We start from the raw sequence: 23,761 nt of genomic DNA on the forward strand, positions 1-23,761 counted from the left end.
GGATTAATTAAGCATGCAACTGTACATTTCCCTGATGCTATTGATGTGTACTCTGTTTCAGGCACAGTTGTGTGGTTTGTATACCATTGTTGACTTTTACATCAACCCTGCAAGTTGATTTACTACCCCTGCTTTTCAAAGGAGAAAATTTAGGCTGAGGTTATGTTTGAGAGGTTATGTGATTTGTCCAGGGTCTCACGGGAAGTGGGGGGTGGGGTCAGGATTCTTGCTCTGATCTGTCTAGTTCCACAGCCTCACATGCCTCCGTGTGTGTGTGTTTTCCTTAAATGTGTGGCTTGATATGGAATAGCATCGGTGCGTCTTCCAGCTGCTGTTCAGTTTAGAGTTGCTGTGGCTTGGTGTGGGCCATACAGGCTGCATGTGCTTTTGACCAAACTGCTTCTCATTTAATGGCCACTCTTATATAGTTTCATAAATAATAAACAAGACAAGCTTTTCTCCTTGTATCAGTGGATCTGAGACACAAGGCAACATTCTTTGCCCACAAAGTTCTATTTGGGGTGATGGGACTGGTGTTGTGTGGGTTCCTTTCCAAACCTTTCTGTCCTTCTACAGAAGTCCATCCACTACTGGGTGTGAAGGGGGATGGCAAATCCAAGAAGAAGCAAGCAGGCCGGCCTAAAGGATCAAAAGGTAAAGAGAAAGATTCTCCATTTAAACCGAAACTCTACAAAGGGGACAGAGGTTTACCTCTGGAAGGATCAGCGAAGGGTAAAGTGCAGGCGGAACTCAGCCAGCCCTTGACAGGTAAGGACACACTGGGAGCACTATCTGGCTTGCTTCGTGGCCTTGCTTTGTACAGCCCCTGACTCAGTTTAACTGCAGCATTTTTTTTTTTTTCTCCCTTCCCTCCTTTTCCCAGCAGTAAATGATCTCTGAATTTTAAGCTGCTGCTAAGGGCAGGCTAAACCAGATTTGGCTTAATTCAGTGGCTCTTAGCCTTGGGTCCATAAATAGGTTTCAAGGGAATCTATATTCCCCTGATACTATATGTAAAATATTATGTGAATATTTTTCTGGGGAAGATATCCATAGCTCTCATCAGATTCCTGTAGGAATCCATGACCCAAAAAAGGGTAAGAACCCCTGCTTTAATTCATTTCTTTCTGTTTGCTCTTAGGCTTTTTGTTTGTTTAGTCTCAACTGAAAGAGCTACATAGCCAGAAATACAAGCTTGTTCTATATAGCCGCTGTTTAACTGTAGCATCTTTCTTCTGTCTCTTCAAGTCGTTCAAACCCCACAGATGGTGTCTTTCTCTCAGCCAGTAGTCTAGGAGCCATAATGAAGTTATTAGTACCATCATGTTAAGGAACGTGACATGTTTTTGTTTTTTTCCTCAATATCTGAAAACGGGGAGATTACCAAAAACACAGAAACTACAGTATCTATGTAGCTCCTTAACATTTTTGAAATATTTGGGTTTTCTCGCTTTTATATGATTGAGGGATTTTTATTGGGGGATGGAGAACAATTTCAGTTTCCTGCCAAATACTCATGAAGCTAGACTAAATGGTCCTTTGTTTAGAAAATATTAATCAAATTGGAGTCCATTTCTATTCCGATGATGGGTTTTTGAAGTTTTTTATTTTATATGTAAGCCCTGTGTTAGTTAATACAGTACTCAATTTTTTTGTGGCTAGTTTAGTAGACTGAAAAGCAGGATTGTTAACATCAGTGGTTGCATGCAGGTTTTTTCCTTTTTGCTTTAAAATTTTAATCTAAGTGTATTAATCCAAATGTGATGATAAGTACTAGAGTACAAACAGAATTATTTGTTTAATTTATACCTTACCTGGCTGGGCAAGGTGGCTCACGCCTGTAATCCTAGCACTCTAGGAGGCCGACATGGGAGGATTGCTTGAGCTCAGGAGTTTGAGACAAATCTGAGCAAGAGTGAGACCCCATCCATCTCTATTTAAAAAAAATTAAAATATAAAAAAATAAAAAAAATTATACCTTCAGTTAGTCATTGTCTGTGAACATGAATCTCTTCTACAGAGAAGCTAAAACAGTCTCTGAAGTTACTCATCCTTTTAATTATTTCACCTCAAGTTTGCTAAATTTAGACTTCGGTTTTTCATAGCCCAACACTGTTACCGTATCACTGAGCACCAAGATTTTTCCCCAAAAAACAGTGTTCGTGCTGTTGTACTGATAATTAGTCGCCACCTCCACAGACAGTCCACCCAAGGCTCCGCCTGTATGTCTAGCAGAATAGCCGGAGCAGTCAGATAGGCATTGCCAACAAAGATTGCAGCTTGACTGCATGTAAATAAAAACAATCTTCCATAACCCACTTCTTGTACAAGCTGATGCCACTACAGAAGAAAAACATAAAACTTAGAAAACGTCAGTTTTCTAATTGTTAGGCACTTAAATTGGTCAAATTTAAATAGACTTCCCTAGTCCAGAAAGCGAAAACGTTTCAGGGTGATTTAAAACATGGCTAGACATATTCCGTTAATTAAAACACTTTAGGATGTAGTATCCCAGCTTCATCAAAACCTGTCTATGATTTATCATGCACTTTGGAAGTATATGGTAAATCATTTCAAATTTGTAAAAAAAAACTCACATTTTCTTCTCTAGAATGTGGTGATTTCAGCTTTTAACTGTAGTTGATGTGGTCACTAGCAGCAACTGATTATCGTTAGCAATTCCCAGACGGCTCTGTCAAAGGCACCATGAGGCACTGTTAGATTTCACAGCTCAGAGTACAGCAGCAGTGGTGTTTCTCAGCTGCGCTTCAGAAATGTCTACATTAGGGTCAAGGTCAGAATGTTGGAAAGTTTACATAGCCCTGAAGGAATGGGCCTTTTTATTCCCTAAAATTCTCAAAATACTGAATACATGTATTAGTTTTATTAGCTTAGTGATGGGAGAAAGCTTACAGTAAAATTTTGAACTGCGTGTAGGATATATATATTTGGACAAGTCAGCATTTCAAAGTTCCTCCTAGTAACTGGATACTCCATTATCAAGGGCTCATTAAATGATTATTCCCTCTCACTTTACTGACAAAGTTTAATAAAGTACTGATCTCAGTAAAGGCTAGAAGTTGTATCATGGAATAGGAGGGCGCTTTAAACTGGACTTTTGTTTTCTAATTGTTAGCTACTTAAATTGGTCAATTTTAAATAGAGACAACTATTTTAGCAGCTTTACCCCTACAAGGACTAAAGAACACTTCCATATGACAGCATCAGGGTGATGTCTTTTAGGACCACACACAGGCAAAGAAACTACATGCATAGATTGCTGCAAACAGTTCCCTGACTTCTCTGTTGCTTGCATTGCATGCTTCCCTGTGTAATCTGTATGTCCTTCTTCCCATTTTCTCCCTTCTTCTCTGGCCTTGGTTCTGCCTTTTCATGATTGGAAATCTCCAAAACTGAAATGGCCGGATTAGACTCCAGAGTGCTGAGGAACAAGATCATTAAGAAACCTCAAAAGGGAGTTGAGGCACGGTTCCAAGACACCCACAGAAGGGCTGCATCCAGCTTTGTTGACCAGCTGCGATGTAGTCTGGATCTTTGTGAAGGCTGCAGATTTGCTGGGGGAATGGTGGACACTGGATATCACAGATAATTCCATCAGAAGTCTCAGTTTTAAGACAGCCTATCATATTGTTTATGTGGGATTCTTTGGGTGAGGGTAGGGCTTCATCCAATAACAGGTCATATTGGAGGGCCTGAGCAGGCTAAGTCTGGCTGGCATCTGCTGCTGATTTGAATGTGGCCCACCAAGGCTACTGAGAGAAACACTTTGGCCTTTGAATCTCATGTTCATCCACACCTTGGAGACTTTCAATAAAAGGCAGTATACAGTCGTAGATTTTCCACTAGAGAAGAGCAAATGAAACCTGATCCAGAATACCTAAGGCAGAACCATCTTCAAAAATCAGTCTGAGGGTTATGTTTGTAGACTCAAGGTTCATTCTCTTTTGTGGACCGACCACATCCTCTCTCCCCCACCATGGACACTTTGCATTAGAGGCAGATTGTTCTAAGGCAGGATTATAGGTGTTGTAGGTTGTATTTCTACCCTAAGTTAGATGAATGACAACTCTTTGTTAATATCTGCAGTTGACCAGTTATTGAAAAAACTGTTCCATAAGCCTTGATTAGCCCTAAGAAAGCTACCATAGTGTGTTGCATTTTGCAGCAGGAGATGATGCGTTTCAAGGGAAAATTGGAAGACAAATAGATCCTATAGAAATAATCTGGCCATTTGGAATCAGGGGCTACAGAAACTTCTTTCCTATCAAACAGCTCATCAGTATTGGATAGCACCAGAGGGCCCACATCCACGAAGACACTTTCTGTATTGAGTGAAGACCCAACAGTGAAGCTTGGTAAGGGTAACCCTAAGCTTGGGACTTACCAGAGAGACCAGGCTGACATAATTTGCACTATTTATCAAATGTCCCTCAATTACCTTAGATACTCTCCAGAGGCCAGTCCTCGGAACAGAAACTTGAGACGTGAACAGAATCACCAATTTCCTCGTTGCCATGGAATTGCTCAAGAACCAGGGCTCCTTGGCAGTAACCGTCAGTAGTAAAGTGAGGCTGTCACATTCGTGGTCTGAAGTCCTCATGTGATGGTGAGCATGAGCAGTTAGTGTGCACCTAGGTCTTTTGGGGGCGGCAAAGGCCAAAGTGAGCCAAGGCACCACTCCTGGAGGTGGACGGGCACCACAAAGATTTCCCTGCCGTGGGCTGCCCTGCACCACTGCCCCTGGTGCCAGCCAGCCCCTCCCCAGGGCTCTGAACCACCTACAAGTCACTTACCGATCTGTGATTGTTTTAAATGCTTGGTAGTGAGTGAGATGCTTTTCATTCTCTTTTTTAAAGAACAGTCTCTCGAAGACTAATTTATGAATTCCTGCTGAAATCGGATAGCTAGTTGGGTATTCTTTCTCATTCTACGTGAGCTTACTAGCTAAGGTAGAGTTTGAAAATCATGTCCCAGTGTTCTCTTAGGCCACCCTGGATTGGGCTGCTCTCGGGAGGTACCAATAGTAACTGTTCATTATGAGCTGAATTTTCCTTAATACTATATTACTAGAAATTTCCTTTATGTTGCAACTAAATAATACATTTCCTTGGGGGCAGTTGCTGCTTCAGATCTTTGCATTGCCTAGAGTGCTCTGTGTTGCTATTTCTGCGTATCTTACCTTGCTCGTGGTATTGCTTGCTCTGGTTTTGTTTTGTTGCCTGATGCCTCAACAAGTCCTTCCTCTCACCCCATTTGCTTTTATTTATTTCTTTTGTCTACTCACAAGAACAAAATGGTATAGAAATGTGATCTGCCCTTAGCTAATCTGTGTAAGATACCAGTCATCTAGAGTGCCCATTATTAATGCTCTTGATTTATGAAACCAATTTCTCCCATCATGATTTAGGCTTAATGAAATGGCAATGTTGTGTTTATTTTTAAACTGTTAAAACTAAGTTGGTCAGGGTACCTATGGGAACATTTAGTGAAACTAGCCTTAGAGTGGTAAAGGTATGATATTGAGCCTTGTGGAGTGGATTCCTGTATCTGAGAGGTTTTCTTTAATCAGCTCAAGAGGTTCCTTATGTTTTATGTTGGGAAAGATCTGAAAAACAAGGCCTACCTCAACTCTTTATCTTTATATTACTGAACTATAAAATGTTTAAATTCAGTTTTTAACATTGTAGCATTCAGTAGAGAGTTTGTATGTTATAATTTCAGTCTTGTTTTCAGGCAAATGTGAATATATTTTTATTGCCAGTTTTCATTTGTACAGGAACTTTAAAAATCATGTTTAAAGTTTTATAAATGAGTACTTTGCTTTCATAATTTGGGCAGTTATTTTTTTTTAACCATTTACCTTCAAGTGGCATGTTCTCCCCCATTCGAAATGACATCTGGGAGGATTTTCTTCACCTTGTTCTCTTTTTACACTTCCTAGTTAATATTTCACAGCTGTCCATTTAAGGATGTCCCTCAGAGGTTGAACAGCTTCTATGGAATAATCAGGGAAGTGTTCATTTGATTTTACTATTTAGGATATTATTTATTGATCAGTTGGTTCATAGAAATGCAGACAGTAGCTTTCATCAACATTTCACCATATTTGGGGTTCTAAGGTGATAAAGATGTCACTTAAGGAACGGTGGTGCTTGGAAAAGGGTTTCTTGCTCACTGTTAATCATGTAGTTACTAATTAGTCTAATATCTGAAAGGTTAAAGGTGTAGTGCCCTGGAATTTCCTCTACTTATTGCACTTTTTGGATTGCTAAGTATTGTTTGTGAACTCCTTAGAGAATGACTAGCAGCTTAGAAAATGCATAGAACTCTGGTCATTTTGCTTTTCCCCATACCCTTTGGAGCAGTGCTGAGAAAAGTATTGGGGGTAGGGGTTTGGGATTTGAATTATTTGTTTCAATAAAGAGTAGTTGGGAATTGGAATTGGTTTTAATTTTTCTTAAAAAGGGGAAGTACTTGGCTCATATATGCTTGTAATGCATCATCCAGCATCCATCAGTATTTCTGTCTTATAAGTAATTGGTCTATGTTAATGCTAACAGAAAACTTTTTGTGTCTAATCTCTTTAGCAGGAGGAGCAATCTCAGAATTGTTATGAAGACCCTTGAAGTTCTTCGTTCTTCCCCACTTTGCCATCATGTGGCCTCTGGACACTGTGGTCAGTCATTTGAGATTGACTTTAATTTAAAACAAAGGCCTCTGCCTCCCACCCAGGAGGTGGGAGGAATGAATTTTATGTTTGAATGAAGAAGTGAATTATGGAAGAAGAGTATATGTCCCTTACCTTCCTTTTCAAGCATAAGTCCAAATAGGCTCTCAGGAATGAGGATTGTGAAGACATCAGATAGGAGCTTTGACTCATTTAAACTTTGATGCTTAGTTATATTGCTGGAGAAAAAATACCCATGTTTTGCTCATATAACATTATTGTACCCAGCATCATTTTGGCTGTCATTTCCTATCTCCTGTTAGCCTTCCATCCTCAGTGCATGTCCTTGAGTGACTTGTTCCTATCTGAAATTTTGCTACCAATATCCTAGGGAAACGTCTGTTGCTAATTCTTTCTTTCATTTTTTAAACTTACCTTCTCCCCAGATATCGCCTATATTTCCATATTGTGTACAAAGGATGGGCAGGAAAGAACATGCTTGAAAATTTTCAAATTTTCAGAAAGGGAAGAAAGATAAGAAGCCCCCCCTCTTCCTACTGTACTACATTTTGCTCAAGAAGCTGGGCTGTAAGAGAGTCAAGGTTTTTTTTCCTTGTTTTCTTTCCATTGCATGTTTCCCTCCAGTATTGGTTCATTGTCATTAATCATGGTGTTTGAAGATAGCTAGTTTTATCCATCTCCAGCAAAGAATCATCAACAGTTTGTATTGCTTTATTTTATTTTATTTTTTCCCTTTGATCCTGGTGTGTATCGCTTTATGTATGCTGGCTTCCAGAGATGGAAGCAAACCAAGGTGTCACTCAACAAGCTTATTTTTTATTGGGGTGGGGGAATCTATGCAAGGACTAGGGTAAAACCATCTGAAATCAAAGCAGCAACAACACAGTTCAAATCAAAGATCAAGGTGAAATTTTTTTTATCATTGCCTGTGGAAATCTGTCCCCATCAGTCCCTTCCTGTATCTATGCTCCTTTTTCTGTGTTTTCATTCACTTCCTTTCTGTGAAAGGTTGCTAGCTTTTTTGCCTTTTTTTGCTTTTGTTGTTCTATAGATAGAAAGATTGGATAGATGTACATTAGGTGTTTGAAATTCTCTGAAAATTTAGTCAGGAAGCCAGACACTCAGTAGCCTCCCTGAGTAGAGCTTTTAGTTGGCCAGAAGTGCTTAACCTGGATCATTTTCTCAGTATTTTTCAAAGGAGAGTTCAAATACTGTGCTTATTGTGAAATCTGTATCAGTTGGTGGGTGCTTCTATAGGCAGCCAAACACATTGATTACCTTTTAGATTTTAGGATAGAAATCAAGGTAGAGAAATCAGTAAGAGCCTCTTTCTCCCATTCCATCCTTTAGAACCAGTGTATTTAATAGTAGAGGAAAGAGCTCTCCCTGAGTCAGTTTCAAAACATCTATATTGTTAGATGCTATTACTTTTCCCCTAAATGCTCATTTTGTGAATTGCATATGAGTTAGACCAGTGGTTGAGATGGGTAAGTGGCTCACTAGACATGTTTTTGTTTTACAGATATTATATCCATTCCAGTTTTCTTTGTACTCCACCCTGCAATAGTGTGCAAACTGTGTGGTACAAAAGGTTTCTGCCTTATTTCCGTGTGTGGAGTAGCTTGGTTTCCTCTGCCTGTGCATCTGGCTGTTTGTGCTGTGTCCGCCTCCTAAACTGGCTACTGAGAAAAGCGACTTAAGCCCTGTCAGATTGTCTCTGGCAGGCAGCTCCTAATAATTATTTATGCTTTTGGAAATTTTTTTTTCAACTCCTAAAACCTTCTATCTTAGTTTGACTTTCTTGATTTGTACAATATATGTATATTCTCTTCCTTTTTGTCACCTCCCCACTCCCCCATTGTTTGGTTTTTTAAAATGTTCTGTAGTTTTGTACAAGATGAGACTTAGACTTGGGTATATCTTGCTGAAGCTTTAATGCTTTGTAAATAAAATCGGATGTTTATTAAAGAACAGGTGTAGATGTTCGTTTGTAAACACTGCTCACTTCTGGAAGTCACCAGCTGCTTTGCTTTTTGTACAGTGGAAAATGTGGCTTACTGTGGTGATGTTAGATTTCTCTGTGTGGAAATACAGATCTGCAAGGGCTGGACAGGTAGTCTTGATTTCTGCCTGTAGACAAAATTATAAATAAATGATCCAAGCACAAAGTTGTTAATTGAAAAGATCTAGCAGTGATCTCTCTTCAAATTCTTTAGCTCAGTATGTTCGTGTAATTACTCTGAAGAGTCCATAGTGCTAGACATTCTGGACGCTACAAAAATGCATGCCAGGAGGTTCCTGCCTCCAAGGATCTTTCTTCAAGTATAAATAAGTACAGTTAAATTCCTCTTTATTAGTCTTTTTTTGTTTTTGTTTTTTTAGATTACATAGCTTTAAAAACCATTGAATACTTGTTTCACGAAGTCTGTTTTTTATTTTAATCAGTGCCAAATCTGAGTGTCAATTTATTAATCTTTTATGTGACTGAGAAACCCGTCTTTGACATCATAGCTGTTTCATAGCAACCTTGACCTAAACAAACAATGAGATCCTCTGTTCTATAGGGTAAAGGCAGTAGGCTGAGAGAGAACATTAGGCATCGTCTCACCCAGAAAACATCTTCCGGTACCCTTGGGAGGGAAGAGTACCTAAAAGGGAGGGAGGAGCTGCCTTTAACATAGCCTTAAATGTTCTGATTCTAAAAGGTTGTCTTGGCCATTGTCTTCATGAATTTTCATTTCTGTTGAAAATCCACATATGAATGAACAGCATTTCACACTTTACAAAGTGTTTTCATGTACAGTCTATCATTTGATGCTCAAAGTGACCTTCCTGAAATAGGCATGGAGGTCTTAATTTACGAAGGAGGAAATAGAAATTCAGGAAGGGTAAGTCACTTGCCTCCTAGTACAGAGTTCTTAATCTTTTTATAGAAGGGTTAAGAGCATTCAAAGTAAATGAGTCGGGTTCTTTAACCTGAACTTAATTCAAGTTAAACTTCTTTTTTTTTTTTTTTAGACTTTAGTATTTGTTTTCTTATTTGGTCACATTTAACTTGGTATTTGGAAACCCTTTAGATTCCAGTTTGGAGGGGAGGGAAGAGGATGAGAAAGAGTGTAACTTATGCATTTGAGATAATTTGGAAATTCACTTCAGTTTCTGAAGTCTTTTCATCTTTTGTCTTCCCAAGAGGTAGATTTAAATTCTAAAAAAAAAAAAAAAAAAAAAAAAAGTAAAAAGAATGGTAAGGTGGTCTTTACCAAGCAAACAGTAAAGCAACAACATTAGGATTTTTTTCCTGCCTTGTGGCCTTACCTGTTAATAAGGACTGGTCTTTTATTGAGTTGCACTGTTTTATTGACAATACATGCATCGTATCTTTTGATTTTGAAGGCTGTCTCATGTCCAAGGAGTCAAGTTATGATACTGTAGAGAAGTCAGCCGGAATACCTTTGGGGTGCTGGCTGAGGGTGGCGCAATGCCTAGCAAGACATGAAGGTTTTGGCCACTAGTTTCATCCTTGGGATCCTGGTGTTGCCCTTCTACCTGCCTTTGGTGGTGACTGCACCTAGAACACTGGCCATCCCTAAGAAGCTGCAAGAAGCTGTGGGGAGAGTTATTGTCAATGCCACAACCTGCACTGTCACCTGTGGCCTTGGCTATAAGGAGGAGACTGTCTGTGAGGTGGGCCCTGACGGAGTGAGAAGGAAGTGTAAGTCTCAGCGCTTGGAATGTCTGACCAACTGGATCTGTGGGATGCTCCATTTCACCGCGCTCACCGGGAAGGAATTTGAGCTTAGCTGTCTGAGTTCAGACATCCTGGAGGTTGGACAGGAAGCTTTCCGATTCACTTGGAGACTTGCTCGGGGTATCATCTCAACCAATGACGAGGTCTTCAAACCCTTCCGAGCCAATTCCCACTTTGTGAAGTTTCAGTCTGCTCAGGAGTATGACTCGGGGACATACCGGTGTGACGTGCAGCTGTTAAAAAACTTGAGATTTGTCAAGAGGCTTTATTTTGGGCTGAGGGTCCTTCCTCCTAACTTGGTAAACCTGAATTTCCATCAGTCCCTTACTGAGGATCAAAAGTTAATAGATGAGGGCTTGGAAGTGAATCTGGACAACCATTCCAAGCCTCACCGCCCAGAGTGGGAAAAGAAGGTGGCATCAGCCTTGGGAGTAGGTATCGCCAGTGGAGTGGCTGGTGGCGTGTTGCTGAGCTTCGCCCTCTGCAAGGTGCTCAGGGAGACCTATATCAGTGACGGGCTCCAGAGCTTAAAAGCCTTGTCCCAGAAGGACCAGCTGCCCAGGAAGCCAAGCTAGCTTTTAAGGATAAGTGAGTGTTCTGGCTGCCTGATAGTGGATTGGCTAAGAGGGAGGACTCCTACTGCTAAAAGAATGAGTAGAGGAATGTGGAGGGGGCACTCTTGCGCAGCTATGGGGAATCATCTCTGCTTGTCCCGGATAGATTTCCTCCTGTTCTTCCTTGCCCACTATGTACCCGGGAAACTGTAGGCACCTGATCCGGGGAAGAGTTGAAACAAGCTTCATGTTCTATCCCATACAACTTGTATGCCTCCCCACCTCCATTCTCCCTCTTTTGAGCAATGTATTCATGGAAAAGGATATTATTAACAGCTTTTATAGTGAAAACATTTTTTCCTTTCAATAAAAATAATTCACAGTAGCTGTATGGAGATGTAGCTTTTTCTTTTCTGCTTTTAGCTTAAAATTTCTCGTGTTTAAATTGTCCTGTAATTAATCCAGCTTTTATTTTCCTCAGGTTTCTTAGAATAGACATTGAGCAAATGGTCTGCGTTGTTGGGGGGGGCAGGAGGGGGCTTATATCTACCTATGTGTGGCAGAGGTTGTTAGCGATGACATCTGACTAGGTATGTATTAATAGTGGACAGCCGCTAAATGTTGGTGAATTGTCTGCCCCGCCCTCTACTCCCCAGGTGAACCCCCTGTTCAGTGTTAAACTGCATTTCCTGGCAGGTTTCCCTGATCATTCAGACAGTCCCCTGGCTTGCCCCCTGCTCCTTTCCTTTTAGCCCTTTCAGTGCCCCGAAGCTCGTGTTTCTGGAAAGGTCAACTGTATTGGTTTCTTACAGCAGCCAAGGCCCCCAAGGGAGGACTAGTACCTTCATTCCTCAGTAGGAAATCCACTCTTAAGCTGCTCAAGGGGCCCATCAGACTGTGCCTGAGATAATTGGCTTGTGGAGCCATCAGGGAAAAGGCTCTTGGCCACCAGCTGAGCTAAGTCTACTGAGAAAATGATAGCATTTCTTCCTTTCACTTTTCTCTACCTACAGGAGGAGGTAGCAGAAACCAAAGACCAGTAGTTCTCTTCTCTAGATGTGTGTCAGAATCACCAATGGCTTTTTGAAAAATAAAGATTCCCCAACCTTGAAAATGCTAATTCAGTTTAAATTATGACTACAGGAGCTCTGTTATCCCCTTTACCTTCTAACTTTTAAAACAAATTTCAAACCCATAGAAAAGTTGAAAGAAATGGGCCAGGCACAGTGGCTCACGCCTGTAATCCTAGCACTAGCACTCTGGGAGGCTGAGGTGGGTGGATCGTTCAAGGTTAGGAGTTCGAAACCAGCCTGAGCAAGAGTGAGACCCCCGTCTCTACTAAAAATAGAAAAGAAATTAATTGGCCAACTAAAAATATATAGAAAAAATTAGCCGGGCATGGTGGCGCATGCCTGTAGTCCCAGCTACTCGGGAGGCTGAGGCAGAAAGATTGCTTGAGCCCAGGAATGTGAGGTTGCTGTGAGCTAGGCTGATGCCATGGTACTCTAGCCAGGGGAACAGAGTGAGACTGTCTCCAAAAAAAAAAATGAAAGGTTGAAAGAAATGTTTAGTGACACCCGTAGACCTTTTATCGAGATTCACCAGGTAACACTTGTCACAATTGTCTTTCTAAATATGTATTAATTTTGCTAAATCCTCTAGAAGCTAGTCACAGGTATTGTGATTCTTCACTCCCAAATCATGTATGCCTCTCCTAATAATGACATTCTCTGTAACCACAATATATCATACTTAAGAACATTAACAGTTCCTTAACTTACATAAAGTTTATACAAATTGAGCATCCCAAATGTGAAAATTCGAAATCCATAATGCTCCAAAGTGTGAAACTTTGGTGATGTGGGGCCTAAAGGAAGTGCTCATTGGAGCACCTCAGATTTGGGACTGTTCGGACTGGGAATGCTCAACCCGTGAGTATAGTGCAGATGTTCCAAAACTTGAAAAAAACCTGAAATCTGAAACATTCTGGGTAAGGGATACTTAACCTGCATTCTGTTTTCCCCAATTTCTAAAATCTTTCACCGTTTTTTTTTTTTTTTTTTTTTTTTTTTTTGAGACAGAGTCTCCCTTTGTTGCCCGGGCTAGAGTGAGTGCCGTGGCGTCAGCCTAGCTCACAGCAACCTCAAACTCCTGGGCTCAAGCGATCCTTCTGCCTCAGCCTCCCAAGTAGCTGGGACTACAGGCATGCGCCACCATGCCCGGCTAATTTTTTCTATATATATTAGTTGGCCAATTAATTTCTTTCTATTTATAGTAGAGACGGGGTCTCGCACTTGCTCAGGCTGGTTTCGAACTCCTGACCTCGAGCAATCCGCCCGCCTCAGCCTCCCAGAGAGCTAGGATTACAGGCGTGAGCCACCGCGCCCGGCTTTTCACCGTTTTAATTTGTGATCCAGGACCAAATAAAGATTCATGTATTACATTTCTCACAAGTCTCTTATTTTACAACAGATCCCCTGCATTTTGTTCTTCACTGATTTTTATTGAACAGTCAAGCTAATCCAGTCGTCTGGGACAGTGTCCTGCTATTTGGATTTGTCATTTCCTCACAGCTAGATTCATGAGGAATGAATCTTAAGCATGTTTGACAAGAGCCCTATGTGGATATGTACCTACCGCAAAGCGGCAGGAGGATCGTAATGTTAGGTTGACTCGCTATTGGTGACGATAAGCTTGATTATTTGGTTAAGGTGGTGACTGCTAGATCTCCCCAAAGGAGAGTGTGTGTGTGTGTGTGTGTGTGTACATTTTGCCCCTTTGTAATGAATCTTTAATACTTTGTAATTAACCTGGTTTGCTAAAAACTGTTCACAAATGTTTTCGCATCCATCGATGATCTTTGCCTTATTCACTGATACATGTTGGATTGAAAAGGGTAATATTCTCTCTCTCTCTTTTGAGATAGTCTTGCTCTGTCACCCAGGCTGGAGTACAATGACATGATCATAGTTCACTGCAGCCTCAAACTTCTGGGCTCAAGTGATTCTTCTTGCTCAGCCTTCCAAGTAGCTGGGAATACAGGTACGCACTACCATGCAAAAGTTTAAAATATTTTTTTTTTTTTTTTTTGAGACAGAGTCTCGCTTTGTTGCACAGGCTAGAGTGAGTGCCGTGGCGTCAGCCTAGCTCACAGCAACCTCAAACTCCTGGGCTCAAGCGATCCTGCTGCCTCAGCCTCCCGAGTAGCTGGGACTACAGGCATGCGCCACCATGCCCGGCTAATTTTATATATATATATTAGTTGGCCAATTAATTTCTTTCTATTTATAGTAGAGACAGGGTCTTGCTCTTGCTCAGGCTGGTTTCGAACTCCTGAGCTCGAGCAATCCGCCCGCCTCGGCCTCCCAGAGTGCTAGGATTACAGGCTTGAGCCACCGCGCCCGGTCTAAAATTTTTTATAGAGACCGGGTCTCACTATGTTGCCCGGGCTGGTCTCGAACTCCTGGCTTCAAGCAGTCCTCCTGCCTTGGCCTCCCAAAGTTCTGGGATTACAGGTGTGAGCCACTTCCAGCCCAAGACGGTAATTCTTTTATGTTCATTGTTTTTAGATTTATTAGCCTACATTTTTCTGTAAAGAGCGTATTCTTTTTACTCTCTTTTTTGAGGGCTCAGCGGAATCTCTTTTTTATTCAATGAATTATATATAATCCATTACTCTTAGTCATTTTCTTGATGTTCAGATTGTCCCCAGGCTTGGGGACCAGATCTTTCGACCTTTTGCCACAGTCCCGTTTGACTTTGAGCATTTCCTTGCTTTCCTAGTACAATATATCTCAGGCTCACATTTGGACTGTCTTTGCCCCAAACCTGAGCCTGCTGTTTCTGTAAGGAGCCCTGGTTCCTTTTAGCGTGGGGGGTAGTGTTTAGAAACCGAGGTGCGTGCTGCGGATGTGCTCATTGCCACCGCAGAGTCATCACTCCTACGCCCTTTCCGTGTCCTAGATACACATTATATAAATCATGAATTTCAAAGCATCTTTGGTTTTTAAAAGTTTTCTAGGTGGTTCTGATCTGGAGCAAAGGCCCATGCACAGGGAGTCGTTTTTACTATTGCTCTTGAAAAGATCATACATTTTACGCACACCCCTGCCCAGAGGGGGTGGATTTCGGGAGACCTGGGTTCTGGTCCTGGTCCTGTTCAACTATGTAAGGGAGCAAGCTAACTGACACTTTGTAGGCCGCACCCTTGGAATTGATTGTGAGGATCCCATGAGATCCTGAGGGCTAAGCTGCTTTGTAAACTGAAGTACTGGACCCGAGTTCAGGAATGTTATCGCTGCGTTTCAGTTCGGTACAGGACAGTTGGCTGAAACATTCAGGAGACAGCTATACTTTAGGCAGGCCATCTTAAGCTAGAAGCAGCAGCCGATAAAAGCAGCATCTTACTTGGTTAGTATGTAATGGACTGAGTATCACACTGCTGAGGAAGGAGGAGGAGCGGGAGGCACTGTTGCCTGTTGCACAGATGGAGAGACCGGCACCCAGAAGGCACTGGATAACGTTCCCAGGATTCGGTTGCAAGCCAGTAGTCAAGTACGAGATGGACTATTGCACAGCTCCAGGTTTATAGCCCGCTGCGTGTTGTTGGGTTCTTGAAGGGATTGAGCAGGGAATAGCGCAAAAAGCCCCTCAGATGTGTTGGTATCGAGACAAAAACCCAATTCAGTTGGTTGAATTCTGTGCCTGTCATCTGCCTCTGGAGGGTCAAGGTGGTGCTGACTGGACGGCATTTGGGATCTAGAGTGGTGGGTGCTCCCACACCCCCTTTGGGTGCAAAGTGGAAGAGAGGACCCTGCTGCGGTATCATACCGGTGTCTGGGGGCCGGCTCTCGGCCTGGGGGTCTCATGCCAGACAGGCCCTGGGCAGACAGCCAAGCACTGAGTAGTGGGCCTTCAGTATCCTTCATCTCCCTCTTCCCTGAAAAAAGCTGAGGGCACAGTTGGCACGGAGCCCCTACCCGCCTTGCATGGAAAGACGCAAACACAGGGCTGCAGGAGTGTTCCTCTGCACACGTCCCCTCTGTCACGGAGGTTTGATAAGCGGTGGCTGAGTGCGTGAGAATGTCGTAGCTGGACACTGACTCGTAATTCAACACTTTTGGCCGCTGCGAGCGGAGAGTAGAGGCGGCAGTCTCATTCTCACCAGCTGGGGGTCTCTAAGACCCCTGCAGGGAGCAGACTTCCCTTTGGGACCATTGAGTCAACACCTCAAGCATCTTAATCAGGGAAGCTCGAAGCAGTGCCGTCACACGGGCATCGTTTCTGCCGCCGTGTCAGGTAAAGCCTGTCCAGCCTAGCACAGCGCCTGCTTGCACTCTGCTCAGGCCTGCCTTAAAATCTCTTGGCCTCATGTTTCCCCCTCCCAGGACTGAATGAAGCAATACGGATCGTATGTTGTAATGTAAGGGCTGACTGCGTGAAATGTGGAAGTATTGCAGGAGAGCTGCTGCAGTTCCAGAGCAGGACAAGGCGGCATTCTTCCGCTTGACGATAGAAACACCCACAGCTGGCGCCAGCTGCCTCAACAGGCTGAGAAACCATCTTTATTTAAGAACTGCCTGCTACCAGAGTCAATAAATAACTACCATTACAAGAAGTACAAGAGAAACAGTAGGCCAGCGGGAGTGGTTCCATTTTGACAGGCACTGGTCGAGTCAAGTCAGTGGCGCAGTGAGGCCCGAGCCCTTGCCGAGCCACGAGCATCTCTCAGCCGTGAGCCGTGCAGGCCCTGGGCGGGTGGGCGAGCTGAGGAGCCCTGGGGCCAAGGCAGTATGTGCCCGTCCGTCTCGGGGCACTAGGAGCTGTAGGCCCCTAAGCTCGCTTGGGGCTCTGAGCAAAGCTGTCTGACCCATTTTGTTTCTCTCCAGTTTTCCTTTACTGTCCTGCCTTCCCGGAGCCTACGGCCATATGTACAAGTCCGTGGGGCGTCTCCAGCCACCGGCTGCCTGCTTCCGTGGAGCTCTTTGAAGGCCCTGAGAAAAATAGCCATCTCGCCCCTCTCTCGCCATTCCAGGAGCCTCTCTGGCAACCCCCTTCATCCCCAGGATGAAGCCCAGGCTAGGTCTGGCCTAGAGGGCACCACGGTGTGCCCATGAACACGGGTGAGGACGCTGCCTCTCTCCGACACGGGAGCCCCGTTGGCAGCCCCATTCTGAGACCAGGAAGAGAAAAGATTCCTCCGTAGCTGGGGAGGAGATTAAGGGAGTAAAGCATCCTTAGCTGTTTGGGGCTCTTGCCCGGAGCACGGGCTGGATGCTCCTGGGACTGGCAAGAGGCAGCGCACGCTGGGAAAGCACTGGGTTGTCCCAGAATTCCCAGTGAGCCTGCCTTCCCTGTGGTGGCGTCCTCTAAGGACAGGGACCGCAGCAGGCGGGATCTCCAAGACTCTTCCTGTGCTGAACCCTTTGATTCTAAGCATCCCAGCCCTGGAAGGACACTTGGAGCCTCACCCATCCCTCCGCCACAGCCTCACCTACCCTAGACCCCACGCCAGCAGCTATCAGAGTTTCTCAAAGGGCCCTAAAAAAGAAACCTTCCTTATTCCAGGGTGTCATAGCATACGTTTTTTTCTGATGTCTAACCTCAGTCTCCCCTGTTGTCACTTTATCAAAAGAAAAGGACATGCCCCCAGCCCCCATGGCCTCGCCACTCCCTGACACCATTGTATTTGCTGCCCTGAATGCAAGTAGATAATCTGACCTTGCGGGGTCCCGAGACTCCATCTGGAGAGAGCTGCCCTCCCACCGAGGGTGGGGTCTCCATCTGGACTGAGAAAGCAACACAGACTGGCGGCCACGGCCAGGAGCAAAGGGCTCCACAGGCTGAGCCCAGGTGTATGCAGAATGGAGGGCCCTTGTCTCCCTGGGCCCCGAGGAGGTGTTTGCAGGCCGTCTCTGTCCCTAGTCTTCAAGCATTTACTGGCCACCAAGCTGTGGGACAGAGTACTCGGTGTGACTGTCCCCTCTTCCTCCTGCTTGGGCTTGGCATGTGAGAAAGGAGAGAATCCAGAACCGAGTCATGACCACAGTGAGAGTGAGCCACACTTTCAACGCCCCCAGGCCCCCCAAAAATCAGTGGACCTTGAGCAGGAGGGGACTCTGAGAAGCCATCTAATCTAGTCATCTCCAAGCAAGTGCACATGCAAACCACCCCAGCAAGAGGCTTGTTGCATTTTGCACACTTGCATGTCCTCAAGTCACCCACTGTCTTAGTAAACCCTAGTTAGTACTCTCCCTGAAATCTCAGGCTGCAGGAACATCTCTGTTTCAGTATAGTTCTCTGGTCCCCAAATTCTGCCTGCACAGTCGTTAGGTTTTCCTGGTTAAAAACCCTTCTTGTGTCTCCCAGCAGGTCTGCCTTCCCTTCCGAATGGAGCTCATTAGAGTTAAGGTACTTAGTTGGAAGTATCTTTTGCCTCAAGCAAGCTTAGGGGTTGCAGCCTCCAGCTCACTGGTGCCACACCAGCTCACCCCCACCCCAGCAGCAGACACCTGTCCCCCACCGCAGCCTGAGGCAGTTGAGGGGTCAGGTGAGCCTTGGCAGGAGGCTCAGCATCCCCCTTCTGATAGAGAGCCAGGCACGGGCCAGATCACAGCCAGCGGGGGACGGGGGAGGATGCTAGGCCACGTTTGGGGTCCCTGTAATGGGAGAAAGGTCGCATACCTGAGCCCCTAGCACCCTTGCGAGTGGGGGGTTGGGAGCAGGTTAGGAGGATTTGATTGGGCAGCTCCAGGGAAGCTGTCCTGGGGGTGGGGCTTGGTAGCGGTTTAGTGGGGACAGGGAGAAGGCAATATGAGCATACATTTTTAAAAAATTATAGCAGGTAAACATCAACATAAACCTGCCCAGGAAAATAGAGCAGGACTTAAAAGTTTAAAAAACCATAACAAAATAGAGCTCTAACTGTAAACTACAGAAAACAGGCTCAGGGAGCTTCCAGGGGCATCGTCCTTGGAGATGCCTGTCCCGCTGCTCCCTGTGAAGGGCCACCTGTCAGAGCACGGGCTTAGGGGGTTCCTGGTTGTACTGCCACTGCTGCCTAGATCTGGGGAGTCTGCCCTGGCTTTGGCTTATTTTCTTGGAGCAAGGGTGACGGGCACAGGCTTCAAGCCAGCACTGCATTTTGAGGCTGCCGCAGAAGCTAGGCTCGGAAGGAAGGCAAAGGACTGCATGTCTCTGGAATCTGCCTGTGCCTTGGGCTGGGACGCAGCCACACCGAACCCTGTGGTCACCAACCTGAACCCCTCGAGGCAGAATTTTCATACCCCACTGGCCTTAACCACCTTCTCAATGAGGCCGTAGCCACTCAGCACTGGCTCCTTCCTCTGGATAGACAAAGAGCCTGGAGCAGGAAGGTGGAAGACCTGAGTTCTTATCCCAGCCCATCACTCACAGGCTGTGTGACCTTGGGAAGTCCCTAACCCTCTCTGGACCTCCAGTTCCTCATCTATAAAGTGAGGGGCTTGGACAGGTTAAGCTCCAAGGCCTCTTCCAGCTCTGACATTCTGTGACTGGTCATAGACCCAGAGCTCAAAATAGGGTGTCCCATTTATTAGCCCCATTTTCCTCTGGGGAAATGCCAAAGAGCAGTCCGAGGCAGCCTGGGAGTGGGTCTTGCCAGGTGGTCCAGGATATTCCTGGGGGCAGGCAGGGCCACGCTGGTCTTCGTCGCTCCCCTGGGGCTCGGGGTCGGTGCAGGGGGAGGCGGCCGCGGGTCTGCAGTTAGAGCCGGAGGAAGAAGCGGGTGCAGGGCTGGCTGTCTCCGGCCCAGACCCTGGAGGGACTGTGCAGGGTGGGTCTTGGCGAGGCGGGGGACCTCCCCAAGACAAGCCCTTTAGTCACCCAGCCACCTTAAGTGGCTCTGTCACTCTGGGCGTGACAGGGTCGTGTTGGCAGTGTTGGCTGAGAGGGTGACATCACCTGGATCGTGACTGCTTCAGACCAAGGCTGGGGCCCCTTCTCCACCAGGTGTCCTGGCCTCTCAACCCTTTTGAGCTCCCGCCCCAGCAGCCTGGAGCGTCATCACCCCAAAGCCGAAGGGGCTGGGGCTCAGGACACTGGTCCTGAGCCGCCTGGGCAGACAGGGGCCCCTAGGGAGTCATGGACGACAATGTCAGGGTCCAGCGGGGCTGCTCCTCAGGAGGAGAAAGGCGGAGAGTTCTTGGTCCCAGGTTTGCAGCTCTGCTTAGACAGAAGCATGCTGGCGTTTCCGCCTGTCCGCTTCCCCAGCCCGCTCGCCTCCGGTGTTCCCGCCGGGCCTCGGCCCCTGCTCTCGAGTGGCAGGGTCCATGTGCGGTCCCGGAGTGCCACCTTTGCTGAGCTGAAGGTGCACGTCTAAACCCCCTTCTTCCATAGGCCTGCTCCTTCCGTCCAGGCACCACGGAGGGTCCAGGCACAGGGTTTAGTGGCATCGTGGACGTGACCGCCTGCTGCCTCTTCATTTAAAGAAAAAAAATCCTCGCGTGGGTTCTAACCTGTGGCAGAATATAAAAATATCCTGCCTCCTACAAAAAGAGCACTGTTTGAAGTAGGTGTTTGAAACCAACCACTCTCGGGCACAGTGTTGGGCCACCTCGGCAGCGGGAAGGGCCAGAGCCAGCTGTCTGTCTGTCTGTCTGTCTGGAGGAAGAGGAGGAGGTGTCCAGCTGTGGCACCGCAGCAGCTGCCGGGATCAGAGCTCCAGAGAGCCTATGAGGACCAGCATTGCCACCGAGTGGGAGAGAACGGTGCCGGGGTGCGGCGCTGGGCGGATGGCCTCGTTCTCCACCATCATGCTTGTGCCTGAAACCAGCGGGAGGGAGGAGGGGGCCGCGTCAGCAGGGCCTGGGACCAGCCCAGCCCCACCCTTGTGACAGGGTCCAGACCTTTCCTAAGGAGACTGTCAGGGGCCGGCTGTGGGCCTGGGTGGTATTAGCATTTTTAAGGACCTTTGTTTTGCTGTTTAGTGTCAGCCTCCCCCCACCCCACCCCCCGCCCCGTACCCCATGCAAAGAGCACACGCATGTCCCCAGCCATCAGGGGAGTTGGGGGGTGGGTAGAAGGGGGGTGGCGCAGGCAATTCTAGCACTACTTTGCATTTGGGTCCCGTCTGCCTGCCTTCCGCCTTCCCCGTGGGGTCTGGGTTGCAGGTGGTTGTGGGGGGGTTGTCCCTTCACTGGGCATCTGGGTTGGCCCCAATGGGGGATCAGGGTGGGGAGGGGCAGCACCTCCGTTTCTCACGATGTGGACTTCTGCCGGGATCCCGTCCCCTCCAGGCCCCGTGGTCCGAATCTGCACCAGGGCATGGCCGATGTCTTCGGGGACCGGGATTTCTATCCAGTTCTTGCTGGTGAGGTGGAGCGTGGGTGCCGGGTGCAGGTCGTTCTGGTACAGCATCTGCGGGAAGGAGGCTCCAGGTGGAGTTCCTTTTTTTTTTTTTTTTTTTGAGACAAAGTCTCACTCTGTTGCCCAGGCTAGAGTGCTGTGGCATCAGCCTAACTCACAGCAACCTCAAACTCCTGGGCTCAAGCGATCCTCCTGCCTCAGCCTCCCGAGTAGCTGGGACTACAGGCATGCACCACCATGCCCGGCTAATTTTTTTTTCTATGTATTTTTAGTTGTCCAATTAATTTCTTTTCTATTTTTAGTAGAGATGGGGTCTCGCTGTTCCTCAGGCTGGTCTTGAACTCCTGACCTTGAGCGATCCTCCCGCCTCGGCCTCCCAGAGTGCTAGGATGACAGGCGTGAGCCACCGCCCCTGGCCCTGGGTGGGTTTCTCACACCAGGGCTGATCCTTCTGCCTTCCCAGCTCCAGACACTGGGAGGAGCCTCTATAGTTCAGAGTCCTTGAGGTCCCTCCCCCTCGCCCCTCCTCGTGTCTCCCATTGACCCGGCTCCTTACTGGTGGGAGGAAAGCCTGCAAACAGCTAACGTGTTTTTGCAGACTTCTTAGACTAGAAGGACCCCCAGACTCCACCCAGTCCATCACTGCCCCCCGGAAAACCCCACCTTGCCGCAGCGGCGCCATCTGCCTGTTTTGAGTTTCCACTACAAGTTACCCAGAGAATCATTCGTGTGCTAAGTGCCTCTCGGTCACAAACCCTTTGCCATGCCTCACTTAGATCCCTCCTGCTGTAAACTGCAGCTCCCTGTGTTCAGCAGAGAGACAGGCGCTGTTCCTCACCAGGCCTGGGACGGTCGCTCCCTTCCTCACCTTATACCCGGTGATGGCAGACTCATTGCGGAGAGGGACCACAGGGTCCCACTTGATGCTGAGACTGGAGCCCGAGAAAGTCCAGGAGATGTTGCCGGGAGGTCGTCGTGGAGCTGCCAGGGAGGAGAGTCGGGGGGATGTCCAAACGTTTCCCTGCCCCCTGCACCCCCTAGCCTTTAGCCAGCCCTCTTCTGGATGTCTGCCTGTAGCAGCTGTGCCCAGAACATGCTGTCACCACTGCCTAAGAAACACAGCCCGCGAAAATGCCGAGGTTGGGGAAGAGAGAGGAACTTCAGAGGCCATGAATCCACCCCCTTATTTCCATGGGGCTCGCCGCCTAGTTTCTGTCCAGCCTAGGGCTCGCGGGCTACGGCATTTGTCTTGTCACCGGGGAAAGAGGGATCCCAGAGGCACCCACCCGCCGGCACACCCCCACCCCAGCCCAGGCAGACAGGCTCACGGGGCTTCATGGTGGTGGCATTGGCGGAGGGGCTGGCGGGCCCAGTGCCGGCCCGGTTGTAGGCCCGCACGGTCACGTGGTACTTGGTGTTGGGGTGCAGGCCAGTGACTCGGGCACTGGTGTCCAGCCCCGCTGTCCTCACTCGGTCGGCGGCTGCTTCTTTGTCCCCAGCTCTCCAGTAGCGGATCTGAAGGGGGCCGGGTCCCCAAGGGTCAGCAGTCAAGCAGCGGATCTCAGGGCTGCCCTGGCCCCCCGCGTTCCGTTCCTCTCCTGCTCACCCTGGTCCTCGAGACTCAGGCTTGAGTCTCAGAACCCGGACACTAGATCATGAGCACCCAGAGAGCAGGGCCACCTTGACGTGAGTCCCTGCTGTCTCTTGGTGCCCAGGAAGGTGCCCAAGACTCGGCTGCATGAGGGAGCCGGTGGGCGATGGCCTGCGGGAAGCCACCCTCACCTCGTTAACACAGGAGCTACCCTGGGATTCTGCTAAGGGATGCGAAATGCATATTTGTTCTTGCAAAGTGGACGATGGCCGCCCAACAGATACAGAGCCATTGTAACGGCGGTCGTGACATTATTATAAGACCTGCTAAACACTCTTCCACATCAAGGGCAGAGTTTGGATTATCGCCTCACTGTGGCTTGCCTAAGCTGTCGCACTCAAATCGAGAGCGGACTGTACGGGAATGAATTTGCACGGTCCCTGGCAGGCCAGCTTGGGCACACTCCCTCAGGCAATGCCGGTTCTCGCTTTTCCCGCTTTCCCTCCCTCTCGCTCCCGGTCGCGTTCCATCTACTCCACAGGTGCCTGGCGTGGAGTCGTCAGTGGGCCCGGATGTCCCCAGGGACAGGACGATCGCCTGTACTTGGAGGGGCTCGTGCTGTCCTCTGCAGCCCCAGGAGGCCAGGCTGATCCGGGGCAGAGTCCCAGCCGGAACGGGCTTTGGCACGAGGGGCAGGCCGTGCCCCCCAGACCCCCTCCTCCCTGGCCTTCCAGCTCCAGCCAAGCATGTCCTGCAGGGCCGGCCCCAGGTCTGTCTGCCCCAGTGGGCGTCAGCGTGGCTCTTAGCACGGGTTG

General features: G+C 47.3%; 3 protein-coding genes across 5 annotated transcripts in view; 2 read left to right on the forward strand and 1 right to left on the reverse strand.

Moving 5' to 3' along the window:
- Positions 1–6,708, forward strand: part of RBBP5 (RB binding protein 5, histone lysine methyltransferase complex subunit) — a 35,071-nt gene extending 28,363 nt beyond the window's left edge. Inside the window, exons 13-14 of one of the 3 annotated variants that reach the window (XM_012759629.2) lie at positions 577–768; positions 6,609–6,708. In XM_012759629.2, the coding sequence (XP_012615083.1) occupies positions 577–768; positions 6,609–6,637 (221 nt within the window). In that variant the 3' untranslated portion in view covers positions 6,638–6,708. Of the gene's footprint in view, positions 1–576 lie in introns of all 3 variants that reach the window. The other 2 variants (XM_012759679.2, XM_020284366.2) reach the window with 2 other exon arrangements.
- Positions 6,709–8,787: 2,079 nt separating this feature from the next.
- On the forward strand, positions 8,788–11,402 carry TMEM81 (transmembrane protein 81). Its single transcript, XM_075996917.1, has one exon. The coding sequence runs from the start codon at positions 10,202–10,204 to the stop codon at positions 11,030–11,032; it is 831 nt and encodes a 276-aa protein (XP_075853032.1). The 5' UTR covers positions 8,788–10,201; the 3' UTR covers positions 11,033–11,402.
- Positions 11,403–16,555: 5,153 nt separating this feature from the next.
- The window catches only part of CNTN2 (contactin 2), a 33,054-nt gene continuing 25,848 nt past the window's right edge, over positions 16,556–23,761 (reverse strand). Inside the window, exons 20-23 of the mRNA XM_012759586.2 lie at positions 22,684–22,870; positions 22,224–22,336; positions 21,238–21,406; positions 16,556–20,812 (exon numbers count right to left, since the gene is read on the reverse strand). Coding sequence (XP_012615040.1) covers positions 20,703–20,812; positions 21,238–21,406; positions 22,224–22,336; positions 22,684–22,870 — 579 coding nt within the window. The 3' untranslated portion in view covers positions 16,556–20,702. The remainder of the gene's footprint in view (positions 20,813–21,237; positions 21,407–22,223; positions 22,337–22,683; positions 22,871–23,761) is intronic.

This window comes from Microcebus murinus, chromosome 23 (genome assembly GCF_040939455.1).
Source record: "Microcebus murinus isolate Inina chromosome 23, M.murinus_Inina_mat1.0, whole genome shotgun sequence".
In the NCBI taxonomy this organism is placed as follows: domain Eukaryota; kingdom Metazoa; phylum Chordata; class Mammalia; order Primates; family Cheirogaleidae; genus Microcebus; species Microcebus murinus.